The following is a 22738-nucleotide window of genomic DNA, read 5'->3' as shown; positions in this document are numbered from 1 at the left end:
GTAAATTTTAAAGTTTTCAAAAAAACATTTATGCATTCCAAAATCTAACCCTAAGAACACATACAATACTACAACATATGTTGGCAAAACCTAAACCAAAGAATATCATGACTCACTACTTTCACTCATCTATGTTGAAAACAATTAACTTTTGTTATATCTTAATTTATATCTCTTAAAACATATGTTAATTACATGATTTCAATTTTTCGCTTATCAAAATATTTCTTACAAAATTTTTAAATTATTTCTAAGTAAAACTAGTCCAGATAAGTCGTCTGGACGACTTACTGAAAAATCGTCTGAACGACTTCCTGGAAAGTCGTCTAGACGACTTACTCGAAAGTCGTCTGGACGACTTACTAGAAAGTCGTCTGGGCAGATGACTTACGAGGGTTAGAAACGTAAAAAAATTTCGGTTTTTTTGTTTGTTAACAAGGGGTTGGTTGTAATTTCAATAGTCTTTTAGGGTACTTTTGCATTTGATTCAAATTTGGATTAACCTTTGTGTTTGAAATCAAGTTGTGAGTCATATTTGGCAATTTTTCCTATTTTGTATTGCCCAGATATAATAGAGAAAGTTCATACCCGGGTTAGTAAATAGTGAATGGACCTAATAAAACATCGTGGAATGGAATATAATCATAAACAAGTCACATCTTCAAAATCTGATCATTTCACTAGGAAAAAGATCATGTCACATGCAACCACCTCATATTTTGGCCGGTCTGTCACCCATACACATTGATTACAGCTCACACTTCTCCCTCCTTATTTTTTGTTCGTATCCATTTGTTTTCTTGTCACTCTAGTCTAATCTCATCTGTATGTTCTATCCTTTTTTGAATTTTGAAGCACCTCTGTCTTTTTTTGGTCCACCACCACCCTTATTTCAATCACTTTAAACCGGCCACTACTTTAAAACCGGCCAATGTTACTAATACGCAAACATTTGATCCAAATGGTTGACTAATTTTTGAGACATGCTGCCGCTCTATATAAAATGTTAACAAACCATTTGTTTTTATATAACAAAAAAACTGATATATAGCTCAAAGTTCATTAGAAAACTATAAACTATAAATTTTGTTTTTCAAAAATATCACATCTTTGAAAGATTCCCAAAATACGCAAACTTTAGACCTAAGAAGAATCTTTGAAACTTTAAAAAGAGTTGCTAACTGATTTAAATACTCTTGGTAAATTTTTTTTTTTTTGTAAATTCAAAAAGTATTTTGAAAATTTTATATCCTGGTGGTATTTTGAAAATCAAAACATAAAGGAGTATTTTGAGATTTTTTCCTATATAGTTTTAACCTAATGAACGAATAATCATTAGAAAATCATTAGTTTATTGATTATTTTACTTTCGTTTCATACCTTGAATATTCACTTATTTTGTCGTACTAGTGTTACACTTGGTTTAGAGAGGAATATCCACCTTATTTTGTCGTATTGCTGTTACACTAGTTTAGAGAGGGATATCCAATGTGTTGTCATGAATTATAGTATGCTTACATATAGTAAATTGCGTTACGATATAGATTTAGTCATACCTATATTCATATGAGTTATTCTTCGGTTCACCGACCAATAAAATTTCATTATTTCAAATTCGATATCTTTTAACAAAGAAAACAAAGGATTGTCAAATTATATTATGTTTTTAAGAAAAAAAGTTAAAAAAAAGTAGTTACACAAAAAAGAATTAAAAAAAAATATTTTTAATGTTGTCAGCAAAACACTAAACCTTAAATCCTAATCTCTAAACCCTAAATCTTAAACCCTAAACTATTGAATAAATTCTAAACCCTTGGATAAATCCTAAACTCTAAATAAAAAACACTAAACACTAAAACCCTAAACCCTAAACCGTAAACCCTTGAATGTTTTAGTGTTTAGTGATTTTGATTTAGAGTGTAAGATTTTTTTTTTAGATAATCCAGGTAATCCGGACACCCCAGAAGGAATCCGACTAGTGCCTAAATACACCTCCACATAAGGCATCTATTCATATCTTGCTTTTCGAGAGTGTTCCACGTAAATTTCATTATTTTAGTCTTTTTAGGCAACTTCCTATCCCGAGTCAAATAGCTCTAGAGTAAAATGGAAACACACAATCATTTACTAACGTGTCCAACCCACCACAAAAATAAACTCATAATTTAAAAGATTAGTTTAAAATATAATGTGCATGTATATATGACGAGACTCCTATATAAATAGAGAATGGCATCCAAAGGGTCTTATCATTTTCTTCATTAAGCAAAAAAAAACCTTCAACGCCTTCTTCATTCTTCATCTAAAACAATGGCAGGAGTTGCCTTTGGTTCTTTTGATGATTCTTTCAGCTTGGCTTCTCTAAGAGCTTACCTCGCTGAGTTCATCTCCACTTTGCTCTTTGTCTTTGCTGGTGTTGGTTCCGCCATTGCCTACGGTAAACATAACTAAATAATCTTTCACAATCTGTAACCATGGGTCCGTTATACTTAATGAATGTGTCACATTTATGTATATAGCGAAACTGACGTCTGATGCGGCTCTTGATACGCCGGGACTTGTCGCCATTGCTGTGTGCCATGGTTTCGCTCTCTTCGTGGCGGTTGCAATCGGAGCCAACATCTCCGGTGGCCATGTGAACCCAGCCGTCACTTTTGGCCTTGCTCTCGGTGGTCAAATCACACTCATTACCGGAGTTTTCTACTGGATCGCTCAGCTTCTCGGCTCCACCGCCGCTTGCTTCCTTCTTAAGTTCGTTACCGGTGGCTTGGTATGTCCTCATCACAGCATCCTTATTAATATAATTAATATCACAGTTTGTATAGTTTCCACTGGTACAACCTAAAAACAAAGCAAAATGTTCACATTAAAAGGAAGAATAAATCTGTCAACTATTTTAAATCTCTACTTGTAATTTTTAGCAAAATAAAGCCTTTAGGAAACAAATACTTGTTTTTGTAGCTTTGCAGGTCAACAAAGCAAATCTAATTAGATTATTAATTAGGTTACAATATATATAACAAGTTTGAAGAAAAGAAAAGAGTTTTCTCAATAACTTTTTTGTCCATTTCTGTAGTTTATGTTAACTATATATTAGACACCTTCTCCAAAAAAACATATGTTAAACACATGTTTGTTTAAAAATTGAAGTTATATAATATTGTAACTTTTTGTCTAATTCAAAAGAACATTATTTCAGTTTTCTTTTGTTCGAGTATATACAGTTCTTGAGGCTGTTTAATAGTTAGATACTAATGAAACAAACGCTTAAACTATGTGAAAGCGCAGGCGGTTCCAACACACAGCGTTGCGGCTGGAGTAGGAGCCATTGAAGGAGTAGTGATGGAGATCATCATCACCTTCGCTTTGGTCTACACAGTCTATGCCACCGCCGCTGATCCCAAGAAAGGTTCTCTTGGAACCATCGCTCCTCTGGCCATTGGTCTTATCGTTGGTGCCAACATCCTCGCCGCTGGTCCATTCTCAGGTGGATCCATGAACCCAGCACGTTCCTTTGGACCAGCTGTTGCAGCTGGAGACTTCTCTGGTCACTGGGTCTACTGGGTGGGACCACTCATCGGTGGTGGACTCGCTGGACTTGTTTACGGAAATGTCTTCATGCCTTCTTCAGAACATGTTCCTCTTGCCTCTGAATTCTAAGCAGAAAATGCAGTGACTCTTGTTTGATTTCTTCGTCTCTCGATATGTTGCTTTGTTTGGTGTTTGGTTCGGTTTCGTTGTATGAATATCATTTAACGGAAGCCTGTTTGGTTATTAATTAATAATTATATATAACCATTCAGTTGGATCTAAACAGCTAGTCATATGAGTATCGACATATATATAAGAACTCGATCGTTATAGTTTTATGATATAGTAACAACAATAACAGATTAATAGATCGTTTTACGCAGAGCTATCGGGATCATCAATAGCTACATTCTTAGGGATATTCCATTCGTGAGCTTTCCACTCTGGCAATTGTTGTATGACGACCTATTCAATAGGTTATATATATATAAATTAGTCACATGGATAGAAAATTGTACATTACTTACTACTTTACTATATAACAGAGAGAGAGAGAGAGAGAGAGAGAGAGAGAGAGAGAGAGATTATATAATTTTACCAATCCGGTTGAATCTGGATTTCCCACGTTGGTTTGACAAGCTAGTCTCCAATTTTTTGGTTTCTGTAAAAACATTTGTTATTTTATTCTGTAACCAAATGATACAAGATTGTTAAATAGTAGTTATAACTAAGAACATACCCTTTTGAGTTTCTCCTTTTCAATGTCAGTTCGTGGGTTGAGAAGCTCCTTTCCATTTACAATCTGCAAGAACATCCATCAATATTCCATGATCAAAAATCAGTGTTTTGAAACCCGACCCGGACCCGCGGTTGAACCGATAAATCCGGTGATCCCGAAAAAATTTGGTTTGGATTTTGTGAAAAACTCATTTAGAAACCCGCAAAAACCCGCAAAAATCCAGTAAAAACCAGAACCCGATACCAGTTAAACCATCGGTTGAACCAATAAATAACTTTTACTTCTTTTTTTAGTTTTTAATTATATTTTTTTAACTTTTAGTTTATGTTTTATATTCTAAAATTCCAATTAATAAGTTAAGTGCTGACAAAAAAAAAGGTTAGGTTTTCCCTTTTTCAGTTTTATATTTGTTATTTTTAGATTTTGATGAATATTTCACTATGCCACCTGAAGAAAATGAATTGAACGATGGTAAAGAGAACCAAAATTAGTTTATATGATTTGATGTTAGTTTATTTTCGTTATTGAAAATTTTTACTTTTGGTTTATTTTGTATTTGAAGTTAAATTTATTATTCACATTAAATATTTAAATATTTATAAATTTTATATCTTGATTTTTTTAGATGTCATATTAGAGAAAATTATAAATAGTCTAAACTATTTTTTGATATTTTGTATGTCAAATGAAAATAAAAATATAAAAACTAAAGTTAGTATTTTCCAAATGTTTGTAAACATAAATATATACATATCCAAACTATTATTTTATGTTTTAAAAAGTATTTAGAAAATATTAAACTTTAATTTCTATATTTTTATTTACATAACTGATATATTATTATATAATAAAATTAATCCATTTATTAACCTGCGGTTCATCCGCGGTCAACCCAGTGACCCAACAACCCGGTAAGTTATCCGGTTCAGTGTTCGGATTAGGTTTAAAAACATTGTCAAAAATATATTAAGTTATCTGATAAACCAACATTTAAATTTTAATTAAAGAAGAAACAACATTTCTTACAAGCTTATTGGTATACCTCGACCATGCAAGTAGCGCAGGTTCCTACTCCTGCGCAGTTTGACAAGGGCTTACTCTGCTAAGTTAATGACACATGAATATGATACTCCAAATAAAATTTGATTAAGAGAACAATCAAATCGAGGGAAAGAAAAATCATACATAAGGACCATAGAGTTCGATGTTAGAATCCAACATTATGTCTCTAAGTTTCTGTCCACCGCACGCTCTTCTCCAATGCACGTCCGGTGTCCCGTCAGGTAGCAACACCGACTGAAAAATTAAATTATAGTAGCACAGTTACTTAAGTTTCTACTATAAATTAACCATCCATTCAAAAACCACCTCAGAATATAATAACAATATATATTATTAAATAGTTCGCCAAGAGTGAAGATCACTATCTTTTTTTATTTTGACAAAGGGCTTTCGATTAAAATAAAAACGTTTACATGATAAGGTTGCAAACCTTGTAGTAAGAAAAAAATTGCATGAATACAATTAGTGATAAATATCATCTCAAACATATGAAACATTCAAGGCATGAGAGAGTCGAAACCAAAAATGAAATGAAAAAGAGCAACTAGCGAGTGAAGATCACTACTTACATGGACGAACGCAAAATCCACAGCAGGAGGCTCATCATTCGGCTCATCTGCGACTGGAGGCTGGCTTCCTGGTGCGGTGCTTATGGCTCGGATAGTTTTGGCTCTGCTGGCATTGTGTTTTGAACGTAAGAAGGACGACTTGGGGTTACCAAGTTTGGTTTTGTGGCTAAGAATATGATTTTGAGATAGAGAAACTACTAAGCCTGAACCATTCAACTGTACACTTCCCATAGTCTTGCTCTCTTTAAAAAAAATAATCAAAAGAATAAAAAGGGTTGGGTCTTTTGATTCGGATAATGTTTTATACCACTTCTTGAGGTTCCTATGGAAGTGTGTGGTGCCCCCTCTATCTCTTATCCGCTTTACATGCGACGGTTTAATTGGTTAACAACATTAAATGACAGTACCGGCTTTTTCTATATAGCTTCTACGTAAAAAAATACATATGATGGAACGTTATCTTATTATCATGATTAAGAGTAGGCCTGGGCGTTCGGGTCTTCGGGTCTTCGGGTCGGATTCGGGCCGGTTCCTCTCGGGTCTGGATCTTTCGGGTCTTAAATATTTAAATCCAATATGTACTTAGAAATTTTCGGTTCAGATCCCGATCGGTTCTTCTCGGGTCCGGGTCGGTTCATGTCTATAATTAAAATACCCATAAAATACCCGTAATTTTTCGGGTCCATATCGGGTTCGGATCGGGTTCGGTATTTAGGATGTGAAAAGGACATAACATACCCAATTTCATCAAATGTAGTTGATATTTTTCATATATATCTAAAATTTTACAATATAATTTAAATGAAACTATTAATAACTAAAATAAAATATTTTTAAACTCTAAGTTTTACATTTTAAAACTTCATATTATTTAAAAAATGTTACAAAATAATAATAAATATTGTTAACAAAAGATATTTCAACTAAATCATAAAATAATATATATATAATAGAACACAAAAAAATCATAGTTTTAGATATACATGTTTTTAAGTCGGGTACAAATCGGTTCTTGTCGGGTACAAATCGGTTCTTAATTATCTGGTTGGGTCTATTCGGGTCGATTCTTTCGGGTCTGGATCTATTCGGGTTGGTTCTTTTCGGGTTCGGGTCTATTCGGGTCGGTTCCTTTCGGTTCCGGTTCTTTCAGGTAAAAAAAATTTAGACCCAAAAGGTACTTGTAAATTTTCGGGTCGGTTCCGGGTCGGGTATTTTTGGGTCGGTTCCGGTTCGGGTTTTCGGGTCAAGGTTAAAATGTCCAGGCCTAATTAAGAGTGTACAATTCCTTTCTTTTTAGAACAACTAATATTAGGAGTGTACAATTCATCTTTCCGTTTGTAGAATTTCAAAACTTTAGTTATAAATATAGAAATTGAATTTGCTATTTTCGATTTGATACAAATGTGTATTGTTTCTTTTTTATTTGTTTTATTCAAAAGTTGTAATAGGTTAATTATGGTGTACAAATGATGACATGACATACTAATAAAGATGACATGGCTTGGACTAATTGTGACATGAACATTTACATTTAATGTTTTATAATTTTAGTAAGTTTTTAGAATAAGGTAATAACTTATAAATCATCATTAATATAAGAATAAATAGTAAAGTTAGAAATATAGTAATATATAATAATTTTCGAAAATATTATTTCATTTTATTTAAATAATTTTATAATTTTTATTACTGAAACAAATCTTGAAAAATTTTATGCATTTTCATGAAAAAAAAATTCTAATCATATTATGATTATTTCTTTTTAATATTTATAAATTTTAAAAATATTATTTAATTTTATGTTTTGTTAATTACACATAACAAAACTTTCCCTTAATTTTATAGAATTTTATTTAATATATATTAACCAAAATAAATAAATAAAATTTTTTCCAAGATTTATATATATATATTATTATTAAATATAAATGTAAATAAAAATATTTATTTTATCTTAATTTTTACATAGAATTAAAATATTGTACGCAAATAATAAAATCAAAAAATTAATAAAAATTTATTTATGAATATAATTTTAACACTTTATTTATGCACGTGGTGCATGAAAACACTTACTTTGATACTAGTGATTATTGTTTTTTTTTTTTTTTTTTTTATTCAAAAGTTTCAATATGTAGCAAAGACCTTCCATATGAAAACAGTGGAGAATGTGCATCATACCTCTTTCTGGTACGATAGGTGGTCTGATTTTGGGGTGATGTCTGATTTGCTGGTGAAAGAGGAATAACAGACACGGGTATCCGGAGGGAAGCTACGTTGGAGGAAGCTCTGCGTAATCAACGGAGGGAAAAAAAGTCATAGACGCCCTCTGTCAAATGATATTGAAAGGAAGCTGGGTCTTGTTAATGAAAATCTGAGTACTGAAGTGGAGGATGCTGATTTGTGGAGGTGGAAATCGGGTTTCAAACCAAGTTTTTCAACTCATGAAACATGGCAGCAGATAAGAGAAACAGTGGTGCAATGTACTTGGGGAAGTAGTACCTGGTTCTCTCAGGCTACGCCAAAGTTTGCTTTCATGGCTTGGATCGCAATTCGAGACAGGTTAGCAACAATGGATCGAATTTCTTGTTGGAGTCAAGGCATGGACTCTACATGTGTTCTATGCAAAACGGCTCATGAAACAAGAAACCACCTATTTTTTAAGTGCTCCTTCTCATCCCAGATTTGAGAACATCTCGCTAAAGGGATCTTGCACAGCTGATACTCAAACAAGTGGAATGTAATTGCAGATTTGATCACTGTCCCAACAATGGAGAAAAGGAAGAGTTTCTGTTTCAGATATGCCTTTCAAGTCACTTTGAATACGCTGTGGAGAAAGAAAATAAACAAGCGTCGTCATGGGGATCAGCCTCTGCCGCTGCAAGTTTCGACAAAGCTCATTGATAAATCAATCAGAAACAAGCTCAGCCTGGTGCAAATGAAAGGAGTAAAAGGTATGGAAGGAATTTTGCAATACTGGTTTATAACAAGATTATAAATACGTTTTGACAGTTTTGATAGGAGATAGAAGGCTTAGAAGAGTCTGAAGTTGTAAAGAGTTATGAGTATAATCTCTTTTAAAATAAAGAGCCACTTTAAACAAGTTTTTTGATGAATAAAATTTAACATTCATTCAAAAAAAAAAGTTTCAATAGGTTAATAAGCTTTCATTATAGTTCTGGTTGCGATATATTGATAAGATGGAAAATATAACCAACCAATTTTTTTTTTCTACAAGATGAAAAGCATAACCAACCATAATCAAACAGTAGTAATGTTTCATGATGGCCACACTAACAGCTCTAAGGATGTGTGAAGCCTTTAGTTTAATGGGAAACCGTGGTTTCATACAACTTGTAAATTATGAATTCTTAACATTTTAGAACAGATTGATTGATGTCTCTGTTTAGGGGTTACAAAGAGATCTTGGTTTGATTACTCACTTACTCAATCTTTAGTTTTGGTTACAAAGATCAGTGTAAGTCTAAACCCGGTACTCACTTACAGAGATCTCTGTGTTCTGTCTCGTGTTTGCTTCTAGATCAGTAAGACGGTGAAAAAGGATTCTTCTCAGATGATCACTTTGTATGTTTCCATGTTTGCTTACTTACTTGATCCATGTGCTTCTAAAGATTGTTCCGACTACAAAAAATCTGTTCAGAAATGTGGGGGTGTTTATGATGCTGATGGTTTGATTATGAGTGACAAAGTCTCAAAACTTTTACAGCAATTTAATTAAATTTTTATTGTCGAGGAAATTGAACAAAAAATTCATGTTTGTAGGTGAGATTGAGCTCCCGATCGTGATCTTTGTGAATTCGAGCTGAATCGGAGCTTACCAGATCGGTGTTCGATTGATTGTCTCTTTGTGTGTTTTGGAAGTGCGGTCACAGATGACGATGTGAAGACAAAGGTAGCCCCTCCTGTCTACAAATTCGAAGAGCACTGTGACCTCTCCTTCACTTTTCACACGTCTGAGTTTTCCGAATTCATCCTCAAACGTCTTGATAACAGAAGCCCCACAAGGTATCTCTTCTCTAGGCCTGCTCGCTCCTGGAAGCATCAATAGGCGCATTGAAGGGTTTGAGAATGGAAGTAGCAGAGCAGCTATAGAGGTTCTAATCTTCATAGATTGTTAACTTTGGAATGTGAGAACTCTGGTAGATTAATGATCTGGATATATAAGCTGGGGAGTGAAGGTACCTATGGGGGTGTCTAAGAACACGGGTGGTGGATCTTAGGGGCATGCGTTTCGAGAAGCAAGTGAAAGTTCTGGTTCAGTTTCGTCTTGACGGGAAGTGTGAACACTGTTTCTTTATCAGTTGCTCTTGACGGGAAGCTCCAGTCTCCAATGTGGCACTTATGTTTGTGAGCAGCTCAGAGAATATTTGTGAAGCGAGACAATGCTGTTGATTTACCTGACTTGATGGACACATGTGATTCAGATTATACAACAGATGTCTTGATCATGCCAAATACTTAAATAGTGGCTACATCAGCTCCATTAATGGATTGGTTGGGGGCATAGCACTGGATTGAGTAGCAGCGAGAAGAAAAATGACGACGACCAATTTGCACATGTATCATTTCGAAAGTGCAGATGACCTTTTCTCTCTTGAGCTCAGCAGCAGCAGCAGTACCTTGGTAATATATAGAGCAACAACATATTTGTTAATGTAGTGCAGGATCTTCTTGCATCCGCCGAGGACACAAAGAGAGTATCTTGATGTGTGCTAGTATCCGGTGTTAAATGTTATTTCATGAGATATGGACACAACAATGAGGCTATAAAGACTGTAAAAGACTTGAGAATAGATCTGAATCATACATATGGTAAGCTTTTTGGTTTCTTTTAGTCCTTTTGTTTGTCTTCGTTTTTTCCTTGTTTGGAGTCAATTGTTCTTTGGAATGAACATGTAGTTTCTTAGAATTGTTTTTATTTTTCACCTGTTTGATCCTAGATGTGTTTTTTGTGTTCATTTGCTACATATATCTGAAGAGACGGTGTCTGTGTATTGAAATAGACAAGAAAGAAAGTAAATTTAAGAAAAATTCTTTTTTTATTGGAATGCTCCATTACGTCAAGGAGCATTGTAATGAGGCCGTATGAGTTTAGTTTCATGTCATGTTTTTATTCTCCATTTCATCTTGAAACTCTGTTAATTTCACTTACTAGTTAAAGTATAATATAAAAAAGGTAATTGCAGAGATTTGCATAAACTTGGGTTGTTGAACTTGCCTTTCTTTGAAATTTGGACCTCCTTTTCAATTACACATGTTTTTAAATTCCTTGCCTAAACTTTATGGTACTCACGATACACCAATGGTGTGGGATTTAAACTTTTAAAGACAAACTAGAAAGTAAGTATAAAGGCAAAGGTTTACCCACAGTGGCAATATGATACAGTTTTCTATTCTATTACTTCAACAAATTAACACTTTTAAAATAAAAAAGATGCAGTTGTAAAGCGTATATACTATCATAAAAGAAGGCCAAGTCATTATACACCCCCACTAGTTTATTTTTGTATGTATATCAATTTATATAATATAGAAAAAGCACGACCTAATATCCATATAGATGGCTATAATACTTAGTGCAATCTAACGTACAGCAAAAATTGATTATTCAAGGGAGCTTCGGCTCCAATACGAAAAACCACTTGGGTTCGATTCGCGCTGGTCATTTGGACATTCACATTCTTTCTCTGGAGAAAACTGGCAACCCACTTAAAAAAAAGGTAAAGCAAAAGTTGATTAACCATCAAAATTTTCCTCTTCTTTTTCATTGTTTGGGTTTTTAATTTTCTAAAGCTATTTAACGTCATGGTTAAAAATGTTTATGTAGTATTCCACGTCGAAGTACTTGTAGAAAAGTCTTCTCTCTCTCTATCTTTCCCCCGTTATAAATTAAACCCCACACATTGATCCTTATAGTCCATAAGCAAATATCAAAACCAACAAAAAAAAAATAATCTCATTATCTCTCTAACTACAGAGATGGAGAAGAACGTACCATTAAGCAAGAAGCTATGGAACATCGTACGTTTTGTAATGTACATGTTACACAAAGGCATCTCAAAGCAAAAGCTCCTCGCCGACTTTAACGCCACTCTAAAACGCGGCAAGAATCTCATCTTCCACAACCGCCGCCGCGTCCCAGCCTCAGCTACCACCGCCACCGCCGCGTCCCTACCTCGGAAAGAATACGAGTTTAGCTGCAGCGACACTCCAAACTACTCATTTCCCTTTAACATGGCCTCCTTCAAGAAGAAGACTCACAACAACATTAGTCTCTTCACGTGCAGTCACGCGCCACCGACCCTAGAAGACGACACTTCCACCTCTAGAGCCGTGCTTGAGCTTCTCAGCGGCGGAGGCAATCAAGAAACCGGCGGTAACACGCCGGCTTTGACGGCGTTGTCTCCTTACTTGCCCGGGTTTGGACGGAGTTCTCCGTCAGTGAGACCTTTACGCGTGACGGACTCACCGTTCCCGTTACGGGAAGATGGTGACGTGACTAACGGACATAGGACAAGAACGTGGCAGTAACACGCCGGCTTTGTCCGTCGAGGCTTTGACGGCGTTGTCTCCTTGCTTGCCCGCATTTGGACGGAGTTCTCCGTCAGTGAGACCTTTACGTGTGACGGACTCACCGTTCCCAATACGGGAAGATGGTGACGTGGCTAACGGACACGTGGACAAAGCGGCGGATGAGTTTATAAAGAAGTTTTACAAGAACTTGAATCAGCAAAAGAAGATGATTGAGTTCTCACCTAATTAATAAATCTATTCCTAAATATTTTATATCTATTCTGCTGATTTTTTGCGAAGTTATAATAATATTTTTGGTGGGAGGGTGGGGATTATTTTCTCATTTCTTGATGAAATTAGATTATCATGAATAAAAATTTATTGAGTGAAAATTCTCTACGTTAATTTAGAAAGTGTAATTGATTGTTAAGAGACTATATTCGTTGAACAAATTGAAAATTTTGTAACAAATTAGCTGAACAACGTTTTGGATAGGTGCTTTCTGTTTTCTATTTTGGTAAAATAAGCGCTTTCTGTTGTTGTTGGTTATCTTTGTTTAATTATTCACGTAAAGACTTATATTTGCAACCTTGGATTCTTGATGTTGTCATATTCGTACGGTTTTGAGAATCAAAGTGTCATTCACGTATTCAGTATATTTATTGTGATTTCTGAAACCTTTTTTTCATTATATACCACGATCTTGTCATTGATTTCTATAGGCTTATTTAAAAGGTGCGAGTGTAACCAATATACCTTCAGTAAAGTTTTGAATATATGAACTGGATATTTCATGAGGCCACTTGTGTTGTACTTTCAGGTTATCAGGGTTGCAGTAAATATTGATACAATGCTTGAACCTTGTTACCTCTGTTTTTCTGTGCTCTTCGTTTCTCTTTTCTTAGGGGCTTACCGTATGTGGTCTGACCTCGTAAACTTTGTTGGACGTCTTTGTCTTCTATCAATACATCCAGTGTTACAAAAAAAAAAGAACTGGATATTTTTCTAACTTTATAAAAAATTAGAAATTTTGACGTTAATATTTACTATTTTACATAAGAATGTTGACATAATAAGTATATGCTCGATCCATATATGTGTTCATTTACGTATGTCTGAAAATGTTATATCTAGATATCAGTTGTTTGATTAGAGTTTGTACCTTTGTGCATCCAAATGCATATCTGAGCAGACTAGGCATTCGTAGTTGTTTGTCTAAACCAACGAATGAATTTGGGTTTTGAAATTTTGCGCAAATTGAAATGCATTTATCTGTATACATACATTCATATGTTCTGATGCGAAATATTGTAGATTAAGGACTATATATTGTATTAGATGTGTTGACATGTTAAAAATGTGTGAAAAGGCTAAACTTGAGTATTCGGTTTTGATTTGTGGCTTGATCATCGCTCATATAACATGTAATATCTGAATCCAAATTGATTTGTGATATCTAAACGATATTACATGTATTTACAATTGTACCGCGACTAAACCATCACTTAAACACATCAAGGCTAATGGTTTTGCGGCATAATCACAGAATCAAGATATATATCGTAATTGCGATTTTTTGTTGCTGTAGTCACTATTACAAATTTTGTATTGTTCTCGATGATTCAAGATTTTAAATTTAAGTAATAACTAATAAGATCACGAAAAAATAGTTTATGGTATATAAAAGTTCAAAAAACCGAAATATTGAAAAAGAAACCACTGATGCGAAAACAATTAAAACCTCAAACAAATCCCCAAAATAATGAAAAGTGAAGTTTACTAAGAATAGTGTTTTCTAAAATTTGAATACTGATTCCACCGATCCAGTTGACTTGACTCGATCCTTATGTTTCTTTCTCTAAAATTAACTCGGAACAATGGTTGATTTTTACTTTGTGTTTATATAAATAAGAACAATGGTTTTAGATGTGTGGTTAGAATATATCACGAGTATTGACAACAAAACGTTCTACACTTATTACTTGAGCAAGACTGACTTCCAAGTCATAATCTTTATCAAATTTTGAATCATGAAGGGTGCTACTTTGGTTATGGTATCTTGTGTTTTCATATGTTTCATTCTGAGTCATGGTAAAGGTAATTACATTATTCATTTTAATAGATTGTTAACAACAACAAATGATGTCTGAAAAGAAGCAAAGAAGAGTTTTAAAAAATGACTTAATTAAAGTCGTTGATATACTAATTTTTTTTATAAACTAACAATGTATTTTGGTTGAGAAAAATAGACGGGGACTGTTGGGATGAAATCCCATTCCCTGGAAAATGCAGCAAACAAGGAAAAAAGGAATGCTTCAAAGAAATGCTTTCGAAGAACATTACAAGACGCTTTGTTCGCTGCAACTGTATAAACTGGGAACCTGACAAATCAGGTGAGGAAGGACATAATGTAAAACATAGTCATGAGCATACAGAGCATCAACATATCTGCCAATGTCTCAGAGTTGTTGCCGGTGATTGTTTGCCATACGGAAAAGCGTAACAGAGTTTTTGGTGGTGACACATAGATAAACAATGGTGGTAATCTGATGTTATTTTTTCTTCAAATTATATTTCTTTTCATCTTAATAAAGGCAATAAGATTATGCGTTATCAATTGTAACGGACTATATATGCGTATTTCATTCAATTTTATTTTATTTTATTTTTGTTTGCTATCGACATTTCCAAATCTATATTGATAAAAGAGGCCACGGCTCTATTTACCAGATGGACTTTGCATTATCGATTGGGCTATCTTAATAATGGATCTGCCTCATGTTTTGCACATTATACAGAAATTGATTATTGTTTTTGGTCAAAGAAGAAAGTTGCACATTATCGATTCATGTTTTGCACATTAGACATTATACATAAAAGAAGAAAGTTGATTAATTTTTTTTTTGTCACAAAAACGATTATATTAATCTATAAGCCCAAAATGTTTGGCGAGATACAATAGAAAGTAAACTCAAAGGTAAGCTGAATAAAAAATTACAACAACAATTTTTTTTAAAAAAATTAAAAATAAATAAGAATACACAATAAATTTTTAAAAATTTAATTTGGAGGCCAAAATTTTTTTTAACATTAAGCGAAATTAAACTATTGTTCAAGTACGTAAGAACACCCTTAGTGATAAATTTCTCAAGTTGGATTTCTAGCTATTCTATTAATATTTAAAGTAATCCAGTTTTTGTAATTAAATTTTAACTTTTAAAGTTAGGTGTCTAATCTATAAATAGACACGTGGACAAGGAGTACCTGAACTTATGTTAAAGACTATTTTAGAGTAGTTTTCATTTTAAAATAGAGTAACTCTAAAATAAAATAACTCTAAAATAGAATTGGAGTTTTCTCCAATGATTTACTCTATATTTGACTCTAAAAATGAATATTCTTAAATATATATATTTTTTATTTTATGACTAATATTTTTTACTTACAAAATTTACAAATTAATCTTTTATATTTTGTTTTCATAAAGTTTTCATAAATTATATATTTATATCAAACATTTATTATATTAAAAATTACATTATATTATATTAAAAACATAATACATTTTAACTTAAACATCACCGTTAATGTATTCTTCCCACAAATGATCAACAAATTTTGAATGCGAAATGAGTTTTTTTATCTTTGATTTTTCTAAATCGACCAAGAAACTATTCAAACGAAATATCATTTGGATAGCATTTTACAATTTTGGTGGATCTAGGTGCAATTTACCAGAAAATTAAGTCAATATTATCTATAATTTTAATTTTATGTTATATTCCTTATTTTTCATTTTAGTACTTATTTTTTTGGCTAATCTTATAAAATTATTTTAAATTTAGTGCTTATTTTCTTTGGCTAATCTTATTAAATTATTTTTTATTTAGTGCTTATTTTTTTGGCTAATAAAATAAGTTTCTAACGTTTATATATATTGTGTTGAACATAATGTGTTGTTTTCATAATTAAATTACACAAATAAATATTTAGAAAATAAAAAGATTAAAAAACAACAGGACTAAAGTATAAATAAAAAAGTTTCACTTTATAATAGAGTAAAAAATAGAATTACTCTAAATATATAGTAAAAAATAGAATTGCACTATTCTAGAGTGGGATATAAAGTGAAGTTGGAGAAGATTTTACTTTAAAATAGAGTTTAGTGTTAAAAAAAAAAAGTTGGATCGGAGATGTCCTAAGCTTATCTTTAAACGAGTCGACTCTTCCTTTTTTCTGTCCTCTCTCTTATTTTCTAGTTTTTAATAATTTTTTTCCACTAAAATTGATCATCACTGCTGATGCTGATGCTCTAAGAGCAAGCTAATTGGTCTAGAAGCATGTAAGGTTCTCATCTTGTCTTTATTTTTTTTGATCAACTTTCTCATCTCGTCTTTATATTGTTATTTAATACATTTACAGTAAATAATTAAAATATTCTTTTTATAATAAATTAAACAAATAAGAAACTGCCACTTGTAAAGAAAGTATGTAAAAGAGTTCAAATCAGTTCTCTGCACTCATACGATATCACTGCACCCATACGGTATCACTCTTTTCATTTCCTATTTTTTTTTATAATTTATTATTTATCAGATACACATCTCCATTTAATCAATGGAGGTGCTCCTAAGAGGATTGCCGACAGGCAACAGTGAGAATACTGATTTGGAGTTCCAAACACTCAAAATTTATTATTATAATACATGCTATTTATTTATTTAATTTATTTATTTTACATAAAACTTTACCAATGAGAAAAAGACAAGTGGTTCCATAGTTTTTAAAAGGTTCTGATGATCTGTTATTTTAGAACTTTTTGTGATTTTCTCTCCTATTTTCATTTTATTTTTATTTTTTTATTGGTCAAATATTTTTTACATACTAATAACTACATACTACCGTTGAAAAAATACTACTACTATAAAAGAAAGGGAATCACACTTTCTTTGATGTTCATCATTTTCCCTTTTTCTCAAGTCGTCACATCACCATTACTGTTTCACTATTTTCACAGAAAATAGTTACCAAAGCGAGCTTTGCATTGTTTTTTTTGGGTAGGATGCAAGAGACAATATCTTCTACTATTTATTCAAATAAAACTTAATCACAAGCAAACTTGCCTAGTTCTCGACACACCATTACAATCCTCCAATAACACATGCGCAACAGGCTCTGGAATCAATTCAAAGTAATGCAAAGCAAACGGCAAAGAAAACGCATAGTTAGCTAATCCATCTGCTAGATGATTAGCCTCCTTATACACGTGAGAAAATTTGACTAACCAGTCTCTTGATATGATGCCATAGCACAAACGTACTAGGAAGGACAGGGGATGAGAGTCTTGAATCCCTGTCCACACACGCTAAGTCCACTTCCACCCCCACTCGTCGAAACCCTTGATCCCATGCTATGCACAAACCATAGTACACACCCCACAATTCCGCCAAAGGAGTTGAGCAAATGCCAATGTTAATCGCAAATCCCCCTCTCCACGTTTGGGCTATACTTAATAATGGACCTGTTTCATGTTTTGAGCAGTTTACCACTACAAGAAAAATGGTCAAAAGTATTTATGATCTTGTTTTGACCATTTGGTGATGAAAAATAAAAATGGTCACAAAATAGTTAGAACTTTTTAACTAACGTAGTGTCAAAAAGTGGTCAGAAAATTTTGACCACTTTCCGACCAACAAAAATGATCAAAAATGTTTATGACTTTATTTTTACCATTTTACGACGGATAAGAAAAATGGTCATAAAATAGTTAGAATTTATTAATCAAAACATATAGTCAGAAAATGGTCCAAAAAAATTTAACCACATTTTTACCATTTTGTGATGATATCTTTAATTTAACCTAGATCTCAAACATTTTTTCTCATTCTCATCCTTTAGCTTCCTCCTCTGCCTCTTTTCATTCTTTTAGTTAGACAAACCTCCTTGGAATCCCTTTTTTATTTCTTATTTTTTGATATTTTCTTCTATCTAATTCCATCCTCACGACCTCTCTTTCTTTCATTGCAGACTACGTTTGAGAAGATTTAATGTTGCTGCTATCACAGTCCATCTCAGCCTTGTTTCTACCATTGTTACTCTATTCCTTGCAAGGTTAGATCCATGTTTTAGGTGTAAATGAATTATAAATTATCATAATTTCTGTATAGAGATCCGAACTTAATATTTACCCAAATCTAGATTACAGTTGCCTAGTTTTTGTTTTTGTTAACTATTTTTCTTTTGACACTTTAATTTTTCTTATCGTTTATGTCAAAATAAAATTAGGTATGGATTCATTAAGACCATGGAGAAGGACAAAACTAAGAAGAACAAAGGAGTCAAAATAATGACGGAAATGATGAGTGCCCTCCATCATATGATGGAATTAAGATTAAATCATTTCTGGTTTAGTTTTGTTTGTTAAAACACTGACCACTCTTTTTATTCAATTTTCATTAATTTTACTAATTAACTTTTAATGTAATGATTTATTTAAATTAACAATCTGGTAAATATTATTAAATAGTAGTCAAAAATTCATATGGCAAAATTATCAGAAAATCAATAAAAAGAGTGGTCAGTGTTATAAATCAATTGATGGATATCCATAACGGGCCCGGTCCATAAACCGGTTCATCCGCAGGAGAGAGAGAGAGGAGAGAGAGTCGGCCTATTGAGGAGAGAGAGAGAGACGGCCACATACATGTTTTCCTTTACCTTGTATGATTAGGATTTCCTTTCCTTGTAATCTTTCCATATTATGTATTAGTAGTTTTTCCTACTCCTAGTTGGTTTAGGTTTTGGATACTTTCTTTTTTACTTATCTTGTAATCCCCTATATAAAGGGAACACTTTATGATTAATGAAAAACAGAAACATTCAGCTCTAAATCTATTGTTTCACAACACGTTATCTGCACGAGTCTCTGAAACACCTTAAGCCAAAAAACCCTAAATCGAAAAACCCCTAAACCTAAAACCTAGCCGGCGACCTTAAACCCTAACCCGACGAACCCTTGAACTTGATCCCGTATCGTGATCTCGTCTCAGCCTCAGCTCGATCCGACGATCAGCCTCAACCCGTTCGCGAGAAACAACCAAGGCGCTCATGACCTAACGAACCAAACCCGATCGCATCTTGTCCATTTCAGCAAACATTACCGTCTCAACCTCATCCGACTTCAGCTCAGACGACTCCATCCGTTCTCAGCTTGCATCCCGGTCAGCTACAGCTCGCATTCCTCGATCAGCCAGCTCGCAACTCGATAGGAGACAGCCTGCTCGCGTTCCCGATCAGACGCGTCCCGCCTCAGAACGCGACCGTTCCAGATCGCGTTCCAGCTCGTTCCAGCTCGCGTCCGATCGTCCAGCTCGAGGTTCTCTTGGTGGTCCGGTTCTACAATCTGCAAACAAAAGGTAACCTTTATTCTAAGAACATGATAATCAAATTTGGATTGTTTGTAAAGATTGAAACCCTAAAAACTAATCTCTAAGATGAAAGCCTTAGGACAAATAGATCAAACCCTAAAAGAGTAAATCGGAGCTCGAATAAGTCCGATCCCCTAAACCCTAAAATCGAGATTGATCCATTGATCAATTAAAATCATAACCTTAAAGGTTTTGAATCTCAAATCAAATCCCTTTGATCAAAGATCAAAGTTTCGAAATCCCTAAAACACTAAATTGGAAAACTAGTTTTAATTGTTTGATTTGAAACCTTGATTGTTTGTTTGATCACCTAGAACTATTAATAAGATTGTTTTAAATTCGAATTGCTCAAACTGAAACCCTAATTAGACTTGATAAGTTCTTGATTATATCACCTCGTGGCCTTATTATTTTCATACCTGAATTTGACCACTCCTGATTGATTACAAATTACACTTAGATCTTCATCTTAGGAATGGTATTGAATTTGATCAAGTAGCCGTGTGGCTTGTTTCTATGATTAGCCGTTTGTTTGATTGCATCATATAGAAACTGTGATTGTTAGGATTGCAATTATATGTCAAACTAAATGCATAAGAGTTAACCTATTACATCCATAGCCGTGTGGCTCATCTTGGCCGTGAGGCATACAACTTGGCTGTGTGGCTTCTCCTTGGCCGTAAGGCATAAAATTTGGCCATGAGGCATTGTTTGATTGTGTTTGATTGTTTAAACCTAAAAACCCTAATTATCTAGACAATAAAACTATTACTAAAGATCTAAAACATTATCTATAATTTCAAATGTCGAAAATCAATAACTTGGATTTTGCTGCCCTAAATGTCTCTGGAGACAATTACCTCCAATGGGCGCTTGATACCAAGATCATATTGAAATCCAAAGGTCTCGGTGAATGTATCACCGAGGACAACAACTCAAATTAGAAAGATCGTTATAGAGCCATCTTGATCATTCGTCACCACCTAACTGAGAGTCTCAAGGATCAATACCTAACCATTGAGAATCCACTAGAGCTTTGGAACGAATTGAAATCAAGATATGATCACCAGAGAACGGTGATCCTACCAAAGGCTCGGTCTGATTGGAGGGATCTAAGAATCCAAGACTATAAGTCCGTGGACGAGTACAACTCGGCCATGTTTAAGATCGTTTCAAAGTTGAAACTTTGTGGTGAAAGTATAACGGATCAGGATATGCTTGAGAAAACTTTTTCCACTTTCCACACAAGCAATGTGCTGTTACAACAACAGTACAGAGAGAAAGGTTTTAAGACCTATGCTGATCTTATTTCTTGTCTCTTACTTGCTGAGCAGAAGAATGAGTTATTAATGAGAAATAGTGAGATGAGACCTGTTGGCTCAGCAGCACCACCTGAAACACACAACACTGAGGACGATAAAGAGTCTCACCATGTCCAAGGAAACGGCTATTATGGCCGTGGTCGAGGTAGACGGAATGGACGTGGCCGTGGCCGAGTGAATATTGATTTCGACATTTGTAATCTAAAAATTCTATGTTTTGGTGTTTCTATGTTGTCATTTCTTTGAACTTGAAAACTTAATAAGAAATGAAATGACTTTATAATGAAGTATCTAAGTAGCATTCTTTTGAATCTTGTTTAGAAATGAACGAGAACAAGGATGTACTCGTTGTGGACAGTGGCTCAAGCCACACGATTTTTAAAGATAAGAGATACTTCATAAATCTAACTCTTAAAAACGCCAACATCTCAACCATTGCGGGTATTGCTAGCCTCATAAAGGGGGCACAGCCAGGCCAATATCATGTTGCCTATGGGTACACATCTTGAGATATCAGATGCCTTGTATTCACCCAACTCTATGAGAAGTCTATTAAGCTTTAAAGACATTCGTATGAAAGGATTTCATTTCAAAACCAAGGGCGAGGGAAACAAAGAATCTCTTCAAATCTTTGAACTCGTCCACGGCAATAAGAAAGTCTTAGAATGCATCCCCGCACTATCTGCTGGTCTTTATCATACTAAAGTCAGTATGATCGAAGCTAATGCCATTTTTAATAAAGAGGCAATCGATAACTTCACTTTCTGGCAGGACCGGCTGGGTCATCCCGGGTCGTCCATGATGCGTAAGCTAATTATGAACTCGAACGGCCATTCCCTTAAAGAGAAACGAGTTATCCCTAAGCACCTATCTTGTGTTGTTTGTTCCCAAGGAAAACTCATTTCTAGGCCATCACCAGTTAAAGTCACTAAAGAGACTATAAACTTTCTGGAAAGAATTCAAGGAGACATTTGTGGACCAATTCACCCACCTAGTTGAACATTTCGATATTTCATGGTGCGTCCACTTGATGGTCGCATGTCTGTCTCCTGTCGACCAGGAACTTTGCCTTTGCCAGGTTGCTTGCTCAGATAATTCGATTACGAGCACACTTTCCAGATTTTCCATTAAAGACTATACGTCTTGATAATGCTGGTGAGTTCACTTCCCAAGCATTTAATGACTACTGTATGTCCATGGGGGTAAGTGTGGAACACTCCGTGGCGCATGTACATACACAAAACGGCTTGGGCGAGTCATTTATTAAACGCATACAGCTCATAGCCCGACCATTACTCATGAGGTCGAGGCTTCCGGTCTCAGCATGGGGACACGCTGTCCTGCATGCGGCCGAACTCATACGCATCAGGCCATCAAGTGAACATAAGTATTCCCCATTACAATTACTTACGGGTCACGTATCCCATCTTAAGACATTCGGCTGTGCCGTTTATGTTCCTATAGCTCCACCACAGAGAACAAAGATGAGACCCCAAAGGAGGATGGGGATATATGTCGGATTTGATTCCCCCACGATTTTAAAATATCTTGAGC

At 34.2% G+C, this 22738-nt stretch overlaps 3 protein-coding genes and 1 long non-coding RNA gene across 4 annotated transcripts; 3 read left to right on the top strand and 1 right to left on the bottom strand.

Moving 5' to 3' along the window:
• Nucleotides 1–2192: 2192 nt before the first annotated feature.
• LOC106316341 (aquaporin TIP2-1) lies at nt 2193–3802 on the top strand. Its single transcript, XM_013754222.1, has 3 exons — nt 2193–2437; nt 2520–2770; nt 3289–3802. The coding sequence occupies exons 1-3, from the start codon at nt 2311–2313 to the stop codon at nt 3658–3660; spliced, it is 750 nt and encodes a 249-aa protein (XP_013609676.1). The 5' UTR covers nt 2193–2310; the 3' UTR covers nt 3661–3802.
• On the bottom strand, nt 3752–6206 carry LOC106316353 (photosynthetic NDH subunit of subcomplex B 3, chloroplastic). The gene is made up of 6 exons (XM_013754232.1): nt 5902–6206; nt 5456–5566; nt 5313–5369; nt 4271–4333; nt 4130–4192; nt 3752–3996 (listed from the first exon to the last, which is right to left on the bottom strand). The coding sequence occupies exons 1-6, from the start codon at nt 6130–6132 to the stop codon at nt 3907–3909; spliced, it is 615 nt and encodes a 204-aa protein (XP_013609686.1). The 5' UTR covers nt 6133–6206; the 3' UTR covers nt 3752–3906.
• Nucleotides 6207–11859: 5653 nt separating this feature from the next.
• Nucleotides 11860–12685, top strand: LOC106301986. Its single transcript, XM_013738492.1, has 2 exons — nt 11860–12298; nt 12441–12685. The coding sequence occupies exons 1-2, from the start codon at nt 11902–11904 to the stop codon at nt 12683–12685; spliced, it is 642 nt and encodes a 213-aa protein (XP_013593946.1). The 5' UTR covers nt 11860–11901.
• Nucleotides 12686–14371: 1686 nt separating this feature from the next.
• Nucleotides 14372–15100, top strand: LOC106301358. Its single transcript, XR_001262195.1, has 2 exons — nt 14372–14532; nt 14685–15100. It is a non-coding gene; the product is annotated as an uncharacterized LOC106301358 (long non-coding RNA).
• Nucleotides 15101–22738: the final 7638 nt, after the last annotated feature.

This window comes from Brassica oleracea, chromosome C1, assembly GCF_000695525.1.
Source record: "Brassica oleracea var. oleracea cultivar TO1000 chromosome C1, BOL, whole genome shotgun sequence".
Lineage (NCBI taxonomy): Eukaryota > Viridiplantae > Streptophyta > Magnoliopsida > Brassicales > Brassicaceae > Brassica > Brassica oleracea.
This window is presented reverse-complemented; position numbering and strand designations above follow the sequence as displayed.